General features: G+C 33.7%; 1 protein-coding gene across 2 annotated transcripts; it reads left to right on the top strand.

The window, feature by feature from the left end:
• Window positions 1-442: 442 nt before the first annotated feature.
• On the top strand, window positions 443-7,230 carry FPGT (fucose-1-phosphate guanylyltransferase; the record flags this gene model as incomplete). 2 transcript variants are annotated; one of them, XM_084243927.1, is made up of 4 exons in its annotated part: window positions 443-524; window positions 1,709-1,876; window positions 2,997-3,089; window positions 5,792-7,230. In XM_084243927.1, the coding sequence occupies 4 exons, from the start codon at window positions 443-445 to the stop codon at window positions 7,228-7,230; spliced, it is 1,782 nt and encodes a 593-aa protein (XP_084100053.1). The 2 variants fall into 2 exon arrangements, with proteins under 2 accessions (XP_084100053.1, XP_084100054.1); XM_084243928.1 differs by having other exon boundaries at window positions 6,609-6,775.
• Window positions 7,231-18,542: the final 11,312 nt, after the last annotated feature.

Here is an 18,542-nt window from a genome sequence, read left to right as displayed (position 1 = left end):
AGCTTCAAATGATATTGGGGGAATCATTTACTGCCTATAGGTTATTTGGACAAACCACAAATCAGAAGGATAAATCGCTTTACTTTCCTCTTCCCCTTCGTGTGTCAGTTCTAGCAATTCCGTGGCCCAATCTGAGACACTCACCGGGTCAACCGGGCTTTAAGTTCTTAAGACTTGGGATCAGGCAAAGTCCCCCAAATCGCTAGGTTTTCAGCTGCTTCAAAACCGTTGCTAAGGAAACGCAGCAATACTCCACGCTCAGCCCATCACGGTTTTCCCAGGGAGGAGAGCGCTTCGGGGGCGGGGCTACGTGAGTGACGCACTAAGGGGCGTGGCGGAGGCGTAACCGGACTCAGAGCCGGATAACCCTCCAGGCGCATGCGCGCAATGCTGCAGGACAGACTACCTGGAAGTCTCCGCTCCGCCTGTGGAAAGTAGGGTTATGGCTGCTGCAAGTTCGCTTTCAGACAAATCTCTCCGAGAAGCCACCCAGCGAAAGTTGCGAAGGTTTTCTGAGTTGAGAGGTACTATAGAAAGAACCTCAGATCTCCAGAACAGTGAGAGGGAGGGTGCTTTACGAGCTTGGAGATTTGGCTGTCACTTCCTACCTGCTTCTCACCTGCAGGCCCAGCACCCTGAGGCTGGTGTAGATAACTTTTGGGGGGGGGGTTTGCCACTGTCATTTCTTTCTTTGACCTTATTCTCAGTAACATATAAGCTTTATATAAATACGGTAAAAGGAGGAAGTAGAAGGAAAAAATGAAGATAAAAATTCAAGTTTTGCATTTGGTTAGCTCATTAACAAAGGTTATTTTAAAGAAATTGGAAAGATCTAAAACATAGTATTTTGACCTACACAAACAGATTGATTACAACCTTCTGCCACCCCCACTTACGTCACTATTGTATTCCACGGCTGAGTAAAATAACAAAACGTAGGAATTGTTGAAAATGAAAAGGGAAAAGTTTGTATTAAAAAATTAAAGTTTATTCCACCTGTCATTCCTTCTACAGTTGTCTAATAAAATTGGTTATATTTTGATGAAGTTACTTCTTTAGAGATAGAGGAGTAATTCTTGGATGACAGTAAAATATTCAGGATTTTAGATTCTCGCTGACCGGTCCTGTTTGTTAATTAATTAAAATCTCTGTGTATATTGTTAATAAGAACATGAAAATCCCTACCAATCCCAGTCTTCCTCTTAATGACTTTATCAGGGAGAACTTTTCTTATATCCAGAATTTTGTGTCATACTCCAATAGCCTTTGTAAATTTGTTTCTCTCATTTTAACTTAATGAAAAATAACCACATTTATAGATAGCAACACTGTAGGCAAGGATCCTCATGTTGAAGCTTTCTTAGCCAAAAATCGAAGTGATTCTGATAAATAATTGATTTTCAAATCAAGATTCATTTATTCTTTTGTCTTCTCATTTATGAATTGAGATAAAACTGGCATGTCAATCAAGAAACATATCTTTCAGAATATCTAATGTTTTTACTGTAAAAGGAGCAGGTAATGTAGAAAAGAGAAAAAAAGAATTAGTAACCAGTCCTCATTAGAACCATTTAAAATCACACTAGCCACTAATTATCAATAATTCTCAAAAAATGTGATATTACCTCTTTTTTCTTCTTTTTAAATAGGTAAACATGTAACAGCTAGAGAATTTTCATATTTATCATTTCCTTTTCCCCCTGATTAGGTAAACACGTGGCAGCAGGAGAATTCTGGAACATTGTTGCAATAACAGCAGCTGATATAAAACAGGAGCTTGCTTATAACCAACAGCTATCAGAAAAGCTGAAAAAAAAGGAGTTACCCCTTGGAGTTCAATATCATGTTTTCGTTGATCCTGCTGGAGCCAAAATTGGTATGGATTTATGTTCATATTTATAGCTTAGGTTCTGGACAAAATAATTGTTGAAGAAAAACTTTCTTGTGACTTACAGTTTAAAAGCTGTATGTCTTTAACCCATAGCCTTTAAAAACTTTGACATTTTAATGTAAATTCACTGTTTTTTTTAAAAAGAAAAAAGGTATAGCAATTGTTTTTCCACATTGTGACATACCATGAAAAAATGTCCAGAATGTTGTCTTATTTAAAAGAGAATTATGTTACTTTTAAAAAGCTTACTCAGATGGTGAATACAGATATAGTTTCTCTCTGACATTGTCATTATTCTAATTAACCTTTTTTTTTTAATCTGTGCAACTATGCAGTCAGTATTTCTATTATTCTCATTATTTAAATGAGAATCTGAGGTACAGGAAGTTTAATAATTTACCCTCAGGTCAAATAGGAGTTAAATTTAAGGTGTTTTTTAGAAAATCAAGTTCTAAAGAACTTCTATAAAAGGAAATCTTAACTCATATTTGATTATGCCAAATGGGAGAATTATTTAAATGGGTTTGCAACTTGTAAATTCTAGTGAATTTGTATTAAGTCTTCTAGTGTTGCAAATTACCTAATTTGTCTTTTCTTCATATTTTTTTTTAAAGATTTATTTATTTTTATACAAGAGCTGGGGTACAGGCCAGAGGCATGGGAGGGTGAGAGAATTCACCAGAGACAGAGCAGGGAGCAGAACAGGCAGACTGACTGAAAACACTGCTGAGGGGAGCAGTGGGCGAGACAGGAGAGGTCTGCCGTGCCATGTGAGACCCTCACGGCCGGCGTCGAACCCATGTTGCAGAGGCTGCGAACAGCTTCACAGTGCGGCGTTCAACTGCCTGTGCCACCAGGGAGGCCCCCAGTCTTTTCTTTTTTAATGTAATTTATAGGAGAAGATAAAACTCATCATTTTTTAGTGAAGGCTGATCGCTAGGTTTCATTACTAATTATTTAATTGCTGTGAAAATATATATTTAATTTGATTTTTACCCCATACCTTTGTTTTCTGTCTTCTTATTTCTTAAAAATACATAAATTGCCATATTATAAAGTTTTTGTAAGCATCTATGAAATTGTGCTTTTTAACTATATTTTTAAGGAAATGGAGGATCAACCCTTTGTGCCCTTCGATGTTTGCAGAAATTATATGGAGATAAATGGAATTCTTTCACCATCCTGTTAATTCACTCAGGTATAATTATAACTTTACTAATTTATATTATCTTTTTAGTATTTTACCTTTGCTATCTTAGGGACTTTTTTTCCTCCCCTGCAAATACTTTCCTTGCCACCTTTTTCTCATTTTTTGAAGTTTTTCTGCTTTGAAAACAAATATTTCATGTTTTTGTTTTTTTTTTCTTGTGTGTTTTTTGTTGTTGTTATAAGCAGCATAATGCTTTTTACAAAATTTATCCTTAAGATTGTAGTTTCCTCACTTTTTGTGGATATTATTTCTGGTATTTATATAGCAAATAATTTCATTATAATAAACTCACCAAAATATGAACAATTTTCAATACTTTAAAAGAGTTTCTTGATATATAAGAGAGTCTCATTGCCATTGTGATTGCCAGACTTGCCAAAATCTTCTGTCATGCATTTTATCTGATTTTGGACTACAATCTTTATTTAAAAAAAAAAAAAACATTTATTTATTTATGCATAAAAGAGCTGGGGTACAGGCCAGAGATGAAGGGGGTGAGAGGATTCACCAGAGACAGATCAGGGAACAGTACACTGCTGAGGGGAGCAGTGGGCAAGACAGGAGAGGTCTGCCTCTCCATGTGGGTTTCTCCATGTCTGGCTGGGATTGAACTCGTTCTGCAGAGGCTGCGATTGCTTCATAGTGTGGTGCTTAACCCCTTGCACCACCAGGGAGGCCCTGGGCTACAATCTTTAAAAAGAGTTTAAAAACAAAAAGAAAGATGGTGGCTAAAACATGGAATTGACAAGAAAGTATGTTACAGGGAAAATCACTCACAAAGAGGACATTTTAAATTTTAAAAAAGTAGGAGAGGTAATTGCAGAATAAAGGATAGATTTTTAATTGGAGAAATTTAGTCATTTGCAGTTTTTCATTACTTGAAAAACTCTGGGGTTTTCCCCTATATTTTTCTGTATATACTAAGGGCTGATAAAAACTTTGTAATGGACTAGCTTAAGCCCAGAGGTGGGTATTTTAGAACCATTCCTACACGTCTTCCAAGCCACTTTCCATTTCTTATGATTTATATATAGGACAATGTTTCTTTGTAAAGGTATCAAATAAAGCATCCCAGTTCTGATTTTAAGGCTAAAAAAATGAAAATATTCAAATACATCGTTTTGTTCCAGCACAAGTATTATTTTATACCAATTTAGTAAAAATTAGACACTAGAAAATATAGTTAGACATAGGTAATTTAAAAAATGGATTGAAAAGCATTGGTTAATATTACTATATAAGTTTTCAGGGTACAGTGCTATATTTTGACATCTGTATATACTACATTATAATCATCATATCATGATCTATCCACCACCATAAAATTGATCCTCTGTACTGGTTTCACCTCACCTTCCTTCTTCTTTGCTAACCAGATGAAGGTTTTTTGTTCTTTTGCTTTCTTCTACATATGAATGAAATCACAGAGTATTTGTCTTTCTCCATCTGATGTAAGAAATTGGTAATTCTTTTAATATAGTCTTTCTTACTATCTATCATTGGAAAAGAAAAAAGGTAGAAAGCACTAGCTCTTATTTAAAGATGTATTATTTGCCAAGTGGTTTATATGTTTTATTTATCTCATAAAATATGATAAAGCAAGTAGCATTCTATGTTGCTGAATTGGAGTAAAGCCAAAGATAAAATTAAAAAGTGGTGAACCAGAATTTAAACACATTTTTATCCAACTCTTTCTACTATGCAAAGCAGCTTCATGGTATTATTAGTTACATAAAAATGATGTAAGCTATTTAATATACTTATATGAACAAAAATTTAAAGAAATGAATTAAGAAATTCAAGGCTCATCTTATAGAAGGAAAAGCCTGTCTAAATTAAAAAGTATAAATTTTAAAATGCTTTTAAATAAATGCTCCTTTACTTCCTTTAAGTATATATAATCACTTGAGAAAAGACTGCATCTGGAAATGAATGTTTAATAGATAATTATATTTTTGGAATTGGTGTATTAATGCATTACATTAAGAATTCCTATGAAGTGGGGTTTTTTAAAGATTTATTTATTTATGCATATAAGAGCTGGGGTTTGGGTAAGGGGTGCAGGGGGTGAGAGGATTCTCCAGAGACAGAGTGGGGAATAGAAAAGAAGGATCTACTGAAATATACTGCTGATGGGTGCAGTGGGATAGACAGGAGCAGTCTGCCACACCATGTGGGTTAGCTCCCTGGGAGAGGATCAAACTCATCCTGCACTGGCTGTGACTAGCTTCATAGTCACAGCTTCATAGCACTGTGATAGCTTCATAGGACTGTGATATTAACTACTGCTCCACCAGGGAGGCCCTGAAGTGGATTCTTAATGTAAAAGTTTAAGCAATGTTGGAACTTATTGTTTAAAGTATAGATATGAGATCATTTTTAGCCTGTGGCCCTTTTTTCTAGTCATACAGTTGATTCAAAACAACTTACACACTCTAAAGTATATTACAATTCTTTCCTAATCAGAAATCTTTAAAAACTACATTGTATCAAATGACTATAGAAGGATTGTTCTTGAAACTTATAATCTGGAATTTATTATTCTTTCTGAGTTATGGTAATTTATTATATATTTTGAGTATCTTTATGAACAAATTGAGTTGTAACTAATGGCCTTGGATTTTAAAAATCTTAATAAACAACCTTATAAATATTCTAATACTTTTTTGGGGGGTTTTTTTAATTTATAGGTGGCTACAGTCAACGCCTTCCTAGTGCAAGTGCTCTGGGGAAAATTTTCACTGCTTTACCTTTAGGTAATCCCATTTTTCAAATGTTGGAATTAAAACTTGCCATGTACATTGATTTCCCCTCACATATGAATCCTGGAATTCTGGTTACCTGTGCAGATGATATTGAACTTTATAGTCTTGGGGAATCTGAATTTATTAGGTTTGATAAACCTGGCTTTACTGCTTTAGCTCATCCTTCTAGTTTGACCGTAGGTACCACACATGGAGTCTTTGTCTTAGAACCTTTTAACGATTTAGAATATAAAGACCTTGAATACAGGTCTTGCCATCGTTTCCTTCATAAGCCCAGTATAGAAAAAATGCATCAGTTTCATGCTGTATGTAGACGTAGAAAATTTTTTCAACAGCACCTTGCTGGGGGTGACTCTCCATCTCTTAAACCAGACCTAGAATATGTGTATACTGATAGCCTATTTTACATGGATTACAAATCAGCAAGAAAGTTACTTGCTTTTTATGAAGAGATAGGCATGCTAAACTGTGAAATAGATGCCTATGGGGACTTTCTTCAGGCTCTAGGACCTGGCGCAACTGTGGAGTACACCACAAATACATCAAATGTCACTAAAGAAGAGTCAGAATTGATAGATATGAGGCAGAGGATATTTCATCTTCTCAAAGGAACATCTCTAAATGTTGTTGTTCTTAATAGCTCCAAGTTTTATCACATTGGAACAACTGAAGAATATCTGTTTCATTTTACTTCAGATAGCAGTTTGAAGGCAGAACTTGGCTTACAGTCCATTGCTTTTAGCATCTTTCCAACAATACCAGAATGCTCTGGTAACACATCCTGTATCATTCAAAGTATACTGGATTCAAAATGTTCTGTGGCACCTGGCTCAGTTGTGGAGTATTCCAGATTGGGGCCTGATGTTTCAGTTGGGGAAAACTGCATTATTAGTGGTTCATCTATCATAACACCAGCTGTTCTGCCTGCATATTCTTTTATGTGTTCCTTAAGCTTAAAGATGAATGGACACTTAAAGTATTCAACTATGACATTTGGAGTGCAAGACAACTTGAAAAAAAATGTTAAAACATTGTCAGATATAAAGTTACTTCAATTCTTTGGAGTATGTTTCCTGTCATGCTTAGATTCTTGGAATCTGAAAGTTACAGAAGAACTATTCTCTGGAAACAAGACATGTTTGAGTTTGTGGACTGCTCGCATTTTCCCAGTTTGTTCTTCTTTGAGTGATTCAGTTACAACATCGCTAAAGATGTTAAATGCTGTAAAGAACAAATCAACATTCAGCCTGAATAACTACAAGCTGTTGTCCATTGAAGAGATGCTTGTCTACAAAGATGTAGAAGACATGATGACTTACAGGGAGCAAGTTTTTTTAGAAATTTCTTTGAATAAAGCAGTGTAATTTAGAGACATTGTAAATATTATATATATTGCCTTTCTTGTTTGATCAATGTTGTAAATATAGGAGTTTTCTGTAGGGTTTTTTTTTGGGGGGGTGGGATTTTCATGGAAGTGAATTAATAAAAAATATATTATCATTGCTGTAATTTAACATTAGTAGCACTTTTGATGAATCAATATTTCAAGATTAAGAACAAAAGAGAGTTTTAAAAAATATTTACCACTCTTAATTTTACTACTTAAATATGGATTGGTGAGCATTGTTTTTCACATACTATGATAATAGTTGGTTTTTTTTTTTAAGGTAATTTTATAAACATACTTTTAGAGTTTTTCCATTGTGGGCTTTGGTTACTATTAAGTTCAAATTATTTATTGGCCATTATTGCAAACAGTCGTATTCTGATGAATTAATTAAAAGGCATACTATAGGGTCTTCAGACACTTAGGAATACTTTAGGTACAAAAAAATAATACTTTCCAAAACAAATTCATAGCTGGCAGATTCAGATTAAATTAGTGCTCAAAATATTTTGATTAAGTAATAAATGATACAAACAGCTCTGAAATTGATAAGTCTCATTTATTGATTTTATGAAAATGAAACAAGGATGTATCTGTTGTTTTGTCCTTGTAAACTTGAACATACGGTTGTGTACTTTCAGATATTCTTTTTGTATGAATAAGATGTTAGGTATATTTTCTGATAATGATTTAACTGCATTTTGGAAAGTAATTTCATCTTATCATTAATCTTTTTAACAAAACTTAAATTACCAGATGGACTGATTTGGTTTTACATTTCTTATTTTCTGTCCATGCACTAGTGTGATACTAAGAAGTAATAATTGACTATAAGGTAGGCAGCCAAACAGATGCAGAATAATAGAATGAAGAAATCCAGATGATAAATAATTACAAGAAAATAAAGATTGATTGGAATCCCAAGTTATGTTTCTATGATGACAAATATATACGTAAAATGCCTTCATATCAAACTAATAAAGAAAAGATTTGATTGAATTTTGTTTTAACATTAAAAAATTGAAGAACTGGTCTATTTACCTTATATATTAACATGTTAACAATTATCAAATTATTAACATTAACATGTTAATTATTAAACTATTAGCATTAACATGTTAATAATTATTAAATTATTCAACCAGAAGTGACTTCTCTGTAACCCTAGATTACAAGATATTTGTATTGTTTTTTCTTTTTTGAGATTCTTCCCAAAGAGAAAATAAAGATATATGGTAACTGTTTAATATTTGCTGACTTACTTGCAGAGCTTTCAGAGGATATTGTATGTTTGTCATACATTAAATGTTCACTGTATTTCACCTAATCTTAAGTGTCATCACCTATTAAGAATCACTATTATTTTATATTTCACTAAGAGAAAATACTACCAATGAAATATGCCACAATGCTTTCTTTGTTACTTGAGGCTTTAGTATTATTTCATTGGAGAGCTATTTAAACTTTTTTTTTTTTTTTTTTTTTTTTGTGGGACACTCACCGGTGGCCAGGGAATGAACCAGTGCTGCCAGCCCAGCGCTCAACTGCTGTGCCACCAGGGGAGGCCCTGGAGAGCTATTTAAATATACTTCATTATAGTCTTTGTAATTTGGCCCTCTTGCATAAACATATAAAAGAAGAAAAAAGTGAAATACTGGGATATAGTCAAGACTTTCTAAAACTCCACATTTTGAGTCAAATTTATCTAAAGGACTTTTCAAATCAAGAGTTGTCTCTGTGTATTTCTACCTGTAACTGTCTCCTGTGCAATCAAAGGTATTGGTAAAGCTGCATTTTCTAGGCATGCTATCCCATCCCCGCCAACACACCACTGTCCAGCTTTTCCTCCAAGCTATGAACAACTGTTACCTGTTCCGGTCTTGAGGCTGATGCTTTACTACTTAACAAAATTCAAATTCATTTTTTGCCTCAGTTTAATCACATGTCTGCAGGAGGTAGCTGATTTCCCTTCAAGGTCAGTGGAAGATTTCAGACAAATTGGTGGGCACCATTTTACCATCCCGCACAAGGTATGGATTATAGTTGCTTTGAAATATTGTCTCCAAATTTGGAAATGTCCCTTTTGAGACATATTGGTGTGTAATATCACATTTGTACCAACAGTGTACCTATCAAGAGATACTCATATTTAATATGTGAATAAGACATTTCTTCTTGATTTACCATTTAATAAAACCACAGTACTATATACTCTAAATTTTCATAAGGACTGCTATTGTTTGTAACTAAATAAATTTCTTAAACTTATTAGTGAGTTTATGATTGACCGAGAATTAACCACGATCTATAGTGATCCATTCATCTTTTGAGACTAAGCAATACTCCAATGTTATATGAAGATTGCCAAATTTAGCAGAGAGCCAAAATCAAAACTTTGCTTGTTGAAAGGAATGAATGGCTGTCTATAGCTGGTAAATAATGTACTACCCAAAATGAAGGATGCTATTTACACAGGAAGCCCAGAATTTAGCTACCCATATCATCTACCATAATTAAAATAGAAAAGCCAAAAACAGTTAATTTGCTCAAAACTGCCAAAAGGATTTTCAGGTGCTCTTTTTATTCAGATAAATAAAAACATTCTCTACATCTATTAAAATAAATTATTAAAAAAGATATTTTTAATTGAATGACATCTTTTTTGTTCACTTAGTGCAAGAGAAATAATTGAAGCAATTGTTAATCTGCTTAGTTTAACCTAAATTCTTTGTGCCAGTAAAATTGTGTCTAGAAAAGTTCCATTTCATCATATTGACAAGCACAACTTTTTATTTATGCATAGTTAATTGTATTATAGTATTTATATTATATTTTGATATATTTTATTCCATTTATTATGGTTTATTTTATCATAACTTTGTGAGAGATTATTGCACTTCCACCTTTTTTCCATACCATTGTGCTTAATGCCATACAAGACACTAGTTTTCTTCATTTGTCTGTATTCACAAAAATGTCTGGTTACATTTTCTTAATAAATTATAAGGGGAAAATTACACCAATCTCTGGTGAAACAATACCAGTCCCTATCCATGCCAGAACTATCTTAATGATCAACAAGAAGCCAAATTTGCTAAACATTCAAACTTGTTAATATGACCACAATATAGAATCAGTTAAATTTTGGAATAAAGGGATGATAAAAACTGCTAATTCCTTATTTTATTTATACTTGTAAGAATACCAGATGAAGGGGGAATATTCCCGTGAATTAGTCACTATTACCATTCCCTATAAAGCAATTTGATTATTGACATTTGTGTCCAGAGATTTCATCATAAGGGCATATGGCTCACATAAGTAAATGATTGAAAGCATCAGGCATAATGTTTCCTTCTGACTGGTTGGACAAATAGTCTATCTTTTGAAGCCTCTGGCTACAGGAATCTAGAAGCCTTGCAAAGTATAACATTCAACCATTCAACAGAGCAGTTCATCTCTGATTGCTATATACTGCTACTACTGTAGCAATCCATCTGCTACTGTCATTTCCCAGCTCTCTGTCTCAGAATTATATCCATTCAATTGTGCTTCAATGCATTGCTGAAACAATCTAAGCTTTAATGTCTATATTCTTTGAGCACAGGCTTATGGTGTGTTATTTATCTACTTGTTGAATGCCCAGCCTCCTTCAAGGCTTTTACAATCTTTTTTTGCAACCACTACTTTGTGGCTAAGTAATGTGAATGATTTTTAAAATCTTTTCTTCCCTAATATCCACTCCTCTCTCTGCAGAACGTCAGATGGTTCAAGTTAGTTTCATTTACCACTTCTTTGTAGGAGAATATCACATTGCCCAGAAATGGATTAAAGCATTTACATCTTACGGCAAAAATCTTTTAAAACACAATTCTGTAGAAATCAAGTAAGTGTTCATTTATTTGCAGGTTGAGAAATGTAGTACTCAATGAGGTTTTACATGATTGGTTTCTTTCCTATTATTTTTAGCCTTAGGGACTGAGAATTATATACACCAATATGCTGTTCTTCTTAGAAGTTTCATCAAACATTTTTAATAAAATCTAGAACTGGAAAACTTTTGCTACAGAGAAATAATTATGATCATAACAAATGGTCCAAGTACAGATTTTAAATGTACAGGCACACTGACAAGGTCATAAATTAACTTATAAAATTCACTACTTATATATCACTGAGATCAATTTTTAATGAAGCTTAATAAGAAAGATCATCATTCATTATAATTGGTTAGAGTTGATAGAATTTGTGATTAACTATTATCCAGTCAAAAGCTGTCTATGGAAGTTAGCCTATGAAAAAGCAGGGAGAATGTGTAGAGATTTAGAGAAATTCCCTTTAAATTGTTACAACTGTTGATGCTTAAATTCAAAAGAAAGATTTGCCCTGATTTCAATAGAAAAGCATTTGTAAAATTTCCATACTTCTTCTATCTGCAATCTATCTCCATGTCTAAAATACAAACATGGTGCAATTTCCAATACATAAAGAAATAAACAAAAGCAAAATTTTAGTCATATTATTTTATCAAGAAAAAGTCTATTTCATATGTTTTGTTCTTGCAATGGTGTGTGCACTCGCCATCATGATATATACAGCACTGATTTCTACATTTGTGTAAGTACATGAAAGAAACCCACTAGGCAACTCTATTTAGAAAATTCTTCCCTTCCCCCTTACAATCCTCATGATCGTTTCCATCTAGATCAATATCCCAATTATCCACTGAATCTCTCAAAGCAAAATCATAGAAGTCATCGTGACCCTTCATATGCTTCTCTCAGCCTTTTTTTTTTTTTCCAAATTGTGCTAGGTTTTATTGAGGATCACCACTGTATATGTTTTGGGATGTGGGTTTATACCACTTCAGATGCACGTTTACCATACCACACCCACCACCAACATAATAATTCTCTAACATAGTCCATGGGGTCCCCTCCCTGCTTGCTCCCCACTTCCAGCCTCCCCATTTGGTTAGTATATTTCTCATCCTTTTCATAAAATTCTCCAGTAGGTGTAGTCTATATGTTTAAAACATAACCGAAAACAAGCAAAATCCATCTGCTTCTTTCAACTCTTATTAAAACTTCTATCCTCTCTTACCAGGCTAATGAAATGTAATATAACACCTTTTAAAGTACAGTAATGGAGGGCCTCCCTGGTGGTCCAGTGGTTGAGCGCTGGGCTGCGATGCTGCCCGCAGCTCTGCAGCACCAGTTCTATCCCCGGCCAGCAGGTGAGGGTCCCACATAGTGTGCAGGCCTCTCCCGCCGTGCCCGCTGCTCCCCTCAGCAGTGTATTTCATTACACTGCTGTTCTGTCTGTTCTGTCTGTTCTGCTCCCCACTCTGGCTCTGGTGAATTCTCTCACCCTCCCACACTTCCGACTGTACCCAGTGCTTGTATAAATAAATAAATCTAAAAAAATAAAGTACAATAATGGTAAACTAATATCTGATTATCATAACTGTACATGAAGGCAAAGTTGCAGAGAGAATGCAAATACATTTTAAAAGATTGCCATCGAGAGGAAAAGGAATACTGTGGCCATCTCAATGTTGCATCACTGGTTTATATCTCATTTTGTTCCTCTGAAGACCATCTTTTGGATGACAATGCAAACTACTTTCTGACATTCTACCTTTCTGATGCAGGCCCAATGGGAGTTTTAATAGGCTGATCCCAGAAGGAATTCTGATTTTAGAAGGGCACTTTATTACTGCCACAATTTGGACCTGAGGAGCTATGATTTATATTGCACATCAATCATCATCCAATATGGGCACCTTAGGAAGAGAGCTCACTGAGGCAAATCCATGAAAGGTGTTCACAGTAAAAAGTTGTCTATTACATTCCCAATAGGTGAGGTAATAAGACTTTCAATGAAAAAATGTGTTGATGCCAAATCACAAACTCCACTACTGTAACTGATAAGTCCAATGCAATGTCAATATTGTCTTTTTTAGAGCAACTATTTTAATAATATATCGCATGTTCTAGTTTAAGTTGAATTATGATGACTTCCAAACTAAGCATGCAAACGTAGTTTAAGTGAACTCAATCCATGATGAAAAAAAGAAACTATGCTTTAGTAGATGTGTCAATCACTGATTTATAGAAGCAATTTTTTTATAATACTGTCAAATCTACATGATAATCCCAAGTGCCAGATTTTACTTTTGACTAGCTGAGCAAGCTAAAATATTCATAAATTCACATGGAGCCAGATGGCTTCCCACTGAATATGTATTTGAATGATTCCTGTACATTATTTATTCCAAGAAGTACACAAAATATACTATCATCTTAGCAGGAACTCCTAATAAGTTTGTTTCATAAAGGAATCAAGGAATAACAGGTGTCCAATGCTAATCATATTTGGGTTCATCTTTGATTCCATGTGTGTATGAGAATGACTAGGAGCAAAATAAATATAGTTACTTCCTAGTAGCCTCTGAAATATAGGAATTTGAAATAAGGAAGTTTCAGCAACAGTGACTAGCATTTGGTGAAGAGAGTTAAACTTTATAAAGATGATATTTTAGTAATTCGCTTTGTTCTCTAAATTCCAATGTTTAGTACTCAATAAAATCACTAACCATATTTTATCATGTTAATCAATATTTTTTTAGGGTGCACATGTTTTCCAGAATGACTTTCTTGAAAATATTTTGGGATAGATGAGATGATAAATTTCTGATTTTTTAATTCATAGGTTTTTTTCTTATGGAAATTTGCTATTTTCCTTTTTTAGAATTTCCTATTTTCTAGAAATTTATTTATTATTATCTCTTGCACTCTCTTTTTTACTTTAAATATGGTAAGTACAGTGTTTTTTTGTTTATTTTTTTTTACTTTATTTGATAATTCCACAAGCTGAAGTCAGCTTGTGATCAGTTTTTAATGTCTATTTTTCAGCTCATGTCACCACACTTTCTTGCATGTATGATTAATTATGATTGTTTGGAGGCTATTGTCCTTGGGAAAGAAGCTATAGAGGTTACCATGGTCTAAAATGAATGGACCCTCCACAAGGGGCTTGGCATTTTCTGTCAGGAAACTGGAGAGACATTACCAATTGAAAGTAACCTTAGACTCAGTTCAATAGAAGTTCTTGAGCCCAATTAATTCTTCATATCCAGGAAGAATTCTATAATGAGCAGCTTGATGGCCATAATATTTAGGGGCCTTATTTTACTTTCTTTTTATTTTTTTTCTGCTTTGTTCAGTGCCAAACAGCCTATTCCACAATTCCGTTAGTTTGTAGTAAAATATGACAAGTTTACTGTTATTTGATCCTTGACCTGAAGGCATACTTTTAGAATATTTCCAGCTTAATATGTCAAAGATCCTCTCTAAAATTCTCCAACCTGTGTAAGCCCTAGGCCATCCACTAATTCTCTGGGAACTAAGACCCAGTGTGTGCTTTTGGCAAATCCTTCATGACAAAAGCTTACTTCATATTCCACCCAAATTTCTAGGTTCAAGAATCTCCCTAAAATAGCTTGTGTATGTTGTTACTGCTTTTATTCCTCAATGGTTTTTGTGATTATGACTTTTATACTGTATTTAGAATTTAAAAATTAACCCTCTATTCTCATTTATATGAAACATAAATTGTATTTTCTTAGTTTATTGGCTTGCTGTTCAACATTTCCCCTATATATTTTGTGTTAGTACAAGGCACAGCATATTAGCACAAGGTATAGTACAGGTAAATGATATATTTTTATAATAGATTTTATGCTCATGAATGCAATGATCATGGAAACGTTAAAGAGAGGAAGGGAAAAAAGAAAAAAAAATCAGAGAAGGTAAACATTTAGACCCTTGCCTCATTAAGTTCACTGAAATGAATTATGAAGATCGACTTTCCAGTACCTGGCATAATGCCTCCTATAGAGATGATAAGCCACTTTAAATCTTTTTCAGAGAAAGTCAGAGTAAAGATTAGGAAACAAAAGTTGTGTTCAATGTTTGTTTTGAAATAGGAAATCGATCAATACAATTCTCTCAAAAATAAGGTTATCATTTAGAATAAAACAATATAAACCACTCTAATGCCTGCTCTAATTCCAAGTTATCAAACATATATTGAGGGTTAATAATATGTCACGGATTCTTGTAGATACTGTATATATTTCAAATGCCTTTGTCTCTGAGTTTTCCAGTCTACCAAATGACAGGGGGAAAAAATGTAATTGTAGTAATTCATGTGGAAAGCTACAATAAGCAAACCAGAGAGTGTTATGGAAGCAGTCAGGACAAGGGAGATGATCAGGAAAGGTCTGTCAGGAGAAGTGATGCTTATACTGAGACCTGACTAAGATAAAGAATTGGCTTATGTATATTTCCCTGTTTTTGAGGGAAAGTGAACAAATGAGTACATTTTGAGAGCAGAAACAGCTTTTGTGAAGATTTGTAGAACAGAGTGCCTGGTTCATAGGAGTGTCTAAAAGAAACTGTGTAGTGTTTGAAAGTTAAGAGTGACTTGAGAAAATGCCTAAAATTTAGGTCAATATATACAGTCCTTTATATAGATGATTCAACCTTCTTCTAAATTCAAATACCAAAAATAAGATCAATAATCTTTTTCAGAGGACAAGAGTGGTACAGTGTTGTAGTAGGGAGTGTGTGTGTGTGTGTGTGTGTGTGTGGTGTGTGTGTAGATAACTTCCTAACAAGACACTGTGAATTAAAGTTGTGGTTTATGTGATACCTTTGCTTAACTACAACTAATGCATACTGAACTGTATGGAATTGAAGCAAGAAAAGAGAAAGTTCACCAGCAAATGAACAAAGTACAGAGGAAGGAGAAAGTGGTAATGTGATAGTATATTGACACTGGAGATTTGATATTGAAAGCAAAAATATGCACATTTTAAGGTATGAAGTTGTACTCCCAAAATTGTAGTTATGTTATGTTTATTGTTATATAAATGAATGGCAAATAGAATTTGATTTAAAAAATCAAATATTTTAAAGACGTTTATAAGCTTTGAACATGACAAAAAATAGTTGACTTCAAAACTTTATTGTTTAATCTGATGTTTTATATTATCCTTAAAAATATATTTCCTGGAAATATTTTTTGTTTAGAGATAGTTACCTTTTGTATTTGCAAAAAGACTTCATTGTCATCTGTGCTCAACTAAAAATTCAGCATTTTTTGATATAAAAATAGCACCTCCTGTGATATTATTATATCACTCTGATTTAAAGAGCAAAAAGAATGTGTTTATATAGTTAGCTATACTGCATAAACCTTTTCTTTCATGACTCTTAGTAGAAAAATAACATCAGTAACTACCAATATGCTTACATAAATGCATATTTTACAGCCCATAATCATACATTCACTAAAGCAATGAGATGATATTCAAGTTTTCCAGTGAGTAAAACAGAATATAATTTTCTAGTTAAACATAAAGCTCAACATAGGGCAAAGAATAAAAATTGGACACTTTTAGCTCTATCCCAGACTCCATCATTAACTCACTGTGATTTGTGTTAAGCCAAAAGTAAAAATATATGAACACCAGGGGCTGCTCGACAATGTGACCTTGAAATGGTTTGATAAAACTTACTGGAAAGGTTTTGGAAATTAAAATTAAAAAATAAAACAAAATACCTTCTAGGTGGGTAAAAATATGCTGCCTATTCAATTCTGATATCTAAGAAAAGTTAATGGAATTATTAAAGAAGCATTAAGAGAATATATGCAATTATTCTCTTTAGCCAGGACAAATATATTTCATATTCCATTTCTGAATCTCCACGAATACAATTTTCTTTGACATTTCTTTCCTTTATGATGAGGAATGGGTCCAGCAATGAATACTACGTTTAAAATGCACTACAGGCCAATCTCCCTAATGAACACTGATGCAAAAATCCTCAATAAAATTTTAGCTATCAGAATCCAACAATGTATCCATAAGATAATTCACCACAACCAAGTAGGATTCATTCCAGGGACACAAGGATGGTTTAACATCCGAAAATCAATCAACGTTATCCAACACATCAACAAAAAGAAATATAAAAACCATATGATAATATCAATAGATGCTGAGAAAGCTTTCGACAAAGTGCAACACCCATTCATGATAAAAGCCCTTGAAATTCTTGGGATACAAGGAACATACCTCAACATCATAAAGGCTATATATGACAAGCCAACAGCCAGTATCATTCTCAATGGTGAAAAGCTGAAAGCAATTCCATTAAGATCTGGAATAAGACAAGGCGGTCCACTCTCACCACTGCTTTTCAATATAATACTGGAAGTCCTAGCCAGAGCAATAAGACAAGAGAAAGACATCCAAGGAATCCAAATAAGAAAAGAAGAAGTCAAACTATCACTATTTGCAGATGATATGATAATATACATAGAGAACCCCAAAAACTCCACAGAAAAACTAATTCAACTCATCAATCAGTTCAGTAAAGTGGCAGGATACAAAATCAACACACAAAAGTCAGTAGCCTTCCTATACACAAACAATAAATCTGAAGAAGAAGAAATCAAAAAAAAAAAATCCCTTTTTTTATTGAAACAAAAAAAATCAAATATTTGGGAATAAATCTAACAAAAGAGGTAAAGAAGGACCTATACAAAGAAAACTATAAAACACTGTTAAATGAAATAGAAGAAGACACAAAGAAATGGAAAGAGATCCCATGCTCATGGATTGGAAGAATAAACATTATTAAAATGGCCATCCTTCCAAAAGCAATATACAGATTCAATGCTATTCCAATCAAAATTTCAATGTCATTCTTCAAAGAAATAGAAAAAATATTGATGAAATTCATATGGAATCACAAAAAAAACCCCGAATAGCCAAAGCTCTCCTGAAAAAAAAAGAAGGGAATGGAGGCATCACACTCCCAGACTTCAAACTATACTACAAAGCCATAATCATCAAAACTGCATGGTATTGGAACAAGAACAGACATACAGACCAATGGAATCGAATAGAAAATCCAGAAATAAACCCACAGATTTATGGTCAACTAATCTTTGACAAAGGAGCAAAGACTATGCATTGGAGCAAAGAAAGTTTGTTCAATAAATGGTGCTGGGAAAACTGAGTCTCTACATGCAAAAGAATGAAGCTTGACCACTACCTCACACCATACACAAAAATCAACTCAAAATGGATTAAAGAACTAGACATAAGACCTGAAACCATAAAATATATAGAAGGAAATATAGGCGAAACAATATGTGATTTGCACATAAAAGACATCTTTACAGACACATCACACAAAGCAGTGATAGTGA

This window comes from Talpa europaea (assembly GCF_964194135.1).
Source record: "Talpa europaea genome assembly, chromosome: 9".
NCBI classification, from domain to species: domain Eukaryota; kingdom Metazoa; phylum Chordata; class Mammalia; order Eulipotyphla; family Talpidae; genus Talpa; species Talpa europaea.
The sequence above is the reverse complement of the archived record's forward strand: the minus strand, read 5'-3'. Positions and strand labels throughout refer to the sequence as shown.